The 5002-nt window shown below is 39.4% G+C and overlaps 1 protein-coding gene across 1 annotated transcript; it reads left to right on the forward strand.

Annotated features, from left to right (window-relative positions):
• Positions 1-2099: 2099 nt before the first annotated feature.
• Positions 2100-3560, forward strand: LOC119017520 (lipopolysaccharide-induced tumor necrosis factor-alpha factor homolog). Its single transcript, XM_037094227.1, has 3 exons — positions 2100-2221; positions 2383-2515; positions 3306-3560. Exons 1-3 carry the CDS (start codon positions 2197-2199, stop codon positions 3412-3414), a joined length of 267 nt encoding a protein of 88 aa, XP_036950122.1. The 5' UTR covers positions 2100-2196; the 3' UTR covers positions 3415-3560.
• The last annotated feature ends 1442 nt before the right edge of the window (positions 3561-5002 follow it).

The raw sequence follows: 5002 nt of genomic DNA on the forward strand, positions 1-5002 counted from the left end.
GAAGAACAGAGTACTAACAGAGAGATTAAAACAGAACAAGACTGAATGATTTATTCATAAATCAGACAGTATTTTCTTTTTTTTTAAATGCAATATTTCTTTATTAACAGCAGGTACTTTGTGGGTTTGTGGTTCACCTTCTGTCTTCACACCCTTACATCAAATCCAGGGTGGTGTCACACACTGAACATACTGTAGCCGTCTCATTGTGTGGCTCTTCCCTCTGGACTGACTCAGATCACCTGTGGTTGTACCTGTAGGGTCACTGGCTCCTGATCAGTGAGTGACAGCAGCCTGGAGCGTTCACCTCCGAGCCAGTCAGGCTGTGACGACGCCTGTCTGTGAAGGCTTAAGAGGCACACAGGAGAAACTCATTCTGTTCTGAATCTGTGCACTATCCAACTACCTGGGGTTGTCTGTTAAATATATATATTTTATGTATGTTGTGGCTGGTTTGTGAGTATTTACAGACAGTAAACTGACACAATATTGTAAAAAAAAAACCTGAGACAACATGAGCTGTGAAACTTGGCTGCATAAAAAAAAAATTGACCTGACTTGATTTGGACAATCAATCAATCAAGACACCCAAATGAATGTTTTTTGTTTTTTTTTTATACAATTGTTCGGGTGGTTAAAGAGAATTGCAGAAGACATGCACGAGTATGTGGGTTAGTGTGAAGCTTTTAGACTTCCTGACTACTTGACAAATGTTAACTGAGAAGGGAAACATTTACCTACAAGTTTCACATTCACTAAACTTACTAACAAATATGAATCTAAGGCTGAAAATCTTCCCGTATGAATGAATGAACTGTTTTAATAGTGTTTGGTAAAAACTACTGTGTCCAAGGGAGATATTTAAGTTTTTGTAAAATAATAATGATAATAATAATAACAGACTTTATTTACTTCTCTCTCAAAAAGAAAATGCTTGTTGTCTTTTCATTTAATTTTCAAGTAAAACACAGAAACATTTCAAACCTTCTCCTATAAGGACACAGTCGAAGCCATGAACTGTGCTGCTCGTCCGTTAAAGAGTTAAATACCAGGTCTAATTTGCAGCAGCAGGAGCATGTGCTGTTAATTCCAGTCTGAATGGAAGATTATTTGTCCTCTGTTAGATGCATGTGCTGCGAGTCTCTCAGCCACAGAAACGGCTGCATGTTTTCCAACACACCAGAAATCCCTCTGTAAAAAATCATCCCTCTCATTCATCACTCACCAGTCTGTTTAAGTGTGTTGTCGTGTCTGTGTCTGCAGAGACTCTGCCCTCCGTCTTTACTTATTCTTATATCCTTATTATTTCTGTTTGTTTCTGGGCGTCAACATCCTGAAGAAAGACGCTTTTGGGCTGATGAGACTCAATTATAAGCTGTCTTTCTCCAGAACTGCTCACAAAAGTATGTCAAAGTTTAAAATTTACTGACTCCACATCTATTTAAATCCATATATGTGCATGACAGTAAGATGATATTGAATTAATCCTACCAGCCAACACAGAAGTGGATAAGTAGGGAAAAAAAAGAGTAAAAATCAAGAAGTGTGGGTGCAAATTATGATAAAAAACACACTGTTGTAAAGTCAGATTGCATCTCAGAGACAACTCTGCCGAGAGCTGTTCTCACGCACTCATCTGGGAAATTGGAAATCTTGGGTTATATGTTTTCCTCGCTCATCTGGGTGGTAACAGGGCTGGGTCACAGAAATTCACACAGGCGGTTCCAGCCATCTTATGACTCCTGGACGAAAATAAGGTTGGCAGGGAAGGTGAAGACCGCGCTGAGAGAAACTGCGCTCGCTGCGGTCAAACATTCCTCCACACAAACTGTGAGTACTCCGCCTTTATTGTAAAAAGTCATGGTTGGTTTTAATCTTTACGAATTTAGTTAATATTTAGGTAGTTGAGCAGGTAATTCTTCTTGTTAGGTTGTGAACTCGTCCACACTGCTGAACAATGATAGAGTGCATAATTAAAAGTCTCAATACTGTTTGATAAAGGCATGTTTAAACAAGAATTACATGTTGAACAAATAATATTTATTCCACATTTTTATATTTTGATGTAAAGATAAAGGAAGAAGAATTATTTTCCTTGTTTTAAATCTTGTTATAATTTGTGTTTCCTGTCTTTAATATGCTCATGTTGTTGCCTGTATTCACCAAAATCTTTGATATGAATTGTTTACAGGAACAATGGCGAATGCACAAATGCCTGTTGGTGAGTCTACACTGTGTGTGTGTGTGTGTGTGTGTGTGTGTGTGTGTGTGTGTGTGTGTGTGTGAGATTTGTAGACCAGTGATGTCCTTTAACTTTAACTCGTCTGTTCACCACGCTGTCCTCACTTTTCACTTGTCCTCTTCCCTCCTCATTTCATCCAGTGCCGGTCGCTCCGCTGGGCGACAGTCCGGTTCAGGTCACCTGTCCTAAGTGCCATCAGACAGTTCTGTCCAAGGTGAACTACTCCGCCGGTTTGCTCACCTACCTTTTCTGTGGAGGACTCTTCCTCTGTGGGTAAGAGGGAGCGCTCCATTATAATATACATGAAGGCTACAAGTCTTGGGGTTAGGGTTAGTTGGACTATTTTTCAAAAGGTCATAATAGATTTGTCTGAGCTGTACTTGGCCAAATCTCTCATCTGAAGTTGCTTTTAGTCTGTGAAAACAAGAAGCCTCGTGGGAATGAACACTTCTCGCCACCAGTTGTAATATAAAGTAGAAGATTCGAGGATTTCAAAGCCATTGCAGCACTCACAAATAATAGCCGGTGCCAAAGCTAACACATTCAAGGCTATCAACGCAGGGAACAACAGGAGGTTTTCCTGTTTGTACCAATCTGCTGATCTTAGCATGGAAATGTGCCACATTAGCAATTTAGCATATTAGCTAAAAGCAGTCGAGGCTGACAGAAATTTGGTGCATACTTTACTCTGAAGTGTTGGACAAGCACACATTTTGAAATATCGTTGGCACTAGTTGTAAAGTCTTGATGAGGATTCATCCTCTGAGGACCATGAATGTCATGTGTGTTCAAGATATTCAAATCTGGATCAAACAGAAAAAGCCAGAGAACAAGTTAAGTTAACTGCACGCATGTTTAAATGAGTCTGACTTTGACCAGGTTACACAGTGTAGTGACAGACCAGAAGAAACTGACTTGTGAAATCAATTTAACCATTGCCATCTTTTATTTTAAATAATAATAATAAGATAAATGACCAAACAATGTTTAAAATTCAGTATAAATACAATATATTACGTGAATGAGGCTGACTGATCCTGACGTTCGCTGCTGTCCTCTCCAGCTTTGTTTTAGGCTGCTGTCTCATCCCGTTCTGTGTGGACCGGCTGAGAGACGCGAAGCACACCTGCCCGACCTGCAAGACTGAACTCGGCGTGTATAAACGCTTATAAACTATATTTTATCTTTTTAAAGGCTTTAAGGTTCAAACGTGTTTGTTTCTGCTTCAACATGTTGTTTGGATTTCGGGACTTTTTGTTTCATCTTGGCTCTGCAAACTTACCAGAGGACATTTTTTCCACTACTTTCTGACATTTTACTGACAACATTATGTATTCAGAGAATAACTGGCAGGTTAATCAATGATGTAAATAAGCATTAACTGCAGCACTAACTGATTTGGCGTCCTCAGGGTTAAACCTTCAACACACGAATCAGTCCACCACACTACAGACAGCAGCTGTGTTCCTGAATGAACCACTGTTGAACTGTAATTCCAGTGAATCTGACTGTAATGAAAGATCCCTCTGACTCTGTTACATGTCGACTCATTCCTCTCAGTTGTTGCTGCCTTAAAGTGAAACTCTCACCAAAATGCATCCTAGGCTTTTTTTGTGAATCTACCCGAGTCAAAACTTTGTATAAAAACATAATCATGACGAAAGAGGCACTTTTAAGATTTACCATATTTTTGTTTTCAGGTCAAACTAATTTTCAGTGGGAGTGCATGGGGCACTTCTACGATAGCATCAAAATCTCTATTTTTAAAACAGTAAGAAGACTCGACACAACATGAAACTTTGCTCGTAGTATCACCAGGGTCTCTACACATGAGCACCAGCATTGAGAACACTGTTTGTGTACACAGAAAAGAAAGTTTTTGAACAACTCATGTTAGCAGTAGCTTGTTCCGTTAGCCGCTGTCTTGCCAGTCAACAAGTGTTGATCTCCGAATGCGATGTAACCTAGTAGAGAGTTAAGGCGGAACGCTCCTAAAGCTTAGTTTCACATAAATGCACAGATAATTCATTGTTTTGTCGTTAGTGAAAAACAATATTGACCTTGAAGTTGAAAAAGGAGCCTCATATAAGAAACAATACTAAAATAAAAAGCCGGACAAGTCACGTGAGATATCACATTGTGTTGTCGCCGGAAGACAGTAGAGTTTCACCTGAACTGTCCTCCAGGTTACGTCACATTCAGAGGTCGACACTTCTCTGCTGGCAGGATGGCGGCGAGTGGAACAAGCTACTGCTAACGTGAGTTGTTCAAAAACTTTCTTTTCAGTAAACTCTGTGTACACAAACAATGTTCTCAATGCTGGTGTTCATGTGTAGAGACCCTGGTGATGCTACCAGCAAAGTTTCATGTTGTGTCGAGACTTCTTACTGTTTTAAAAATAGAGATTTTGATGCTATGCTAAAGTGCCCGTAGCACTCCCATTGAAAATGAGGTTGATCCAAAAACGAAAGTACGGTAAATCTCAAAAGTGCCTCTTTCATCGTAATTATGCTTTTATATGAAGGTTTGACTCATATACATTCACAAAAAAAGCCTTGGTTGCATTTTGGTGAGAGTTTCGCTTTAAAGGGTTTCACAAAATTAGATTGGAGAAATGGGTGATGTTCTCTTACTTACAGCTCAGATTTATTAATATATTCATGATAGCTTTGTCATAAAATGTGTTTGTTTCACAGATGAAATGACGTTGGCCTTCTGTCAAACCCCTGAATATTAATAAACTACGACGATGAGCTCCCA

The sequence above is a fragment of the Acanthopagrus latus genome, chromosome 1 (genome assembly GCF_904848185.1).
Source record: "Acanthopagrus latus isolate v.2019 chromosome 1, fAcaLat1.1, whole genome shotgun sequence".
Classification (NCBI taxonomy): domain Eukaryota; kingdom Metazoa; phylum Chordata; class Actinopteri; order Spariformes; family Sparidae; genus Acanthopagrus; species Acanthopagrus latus.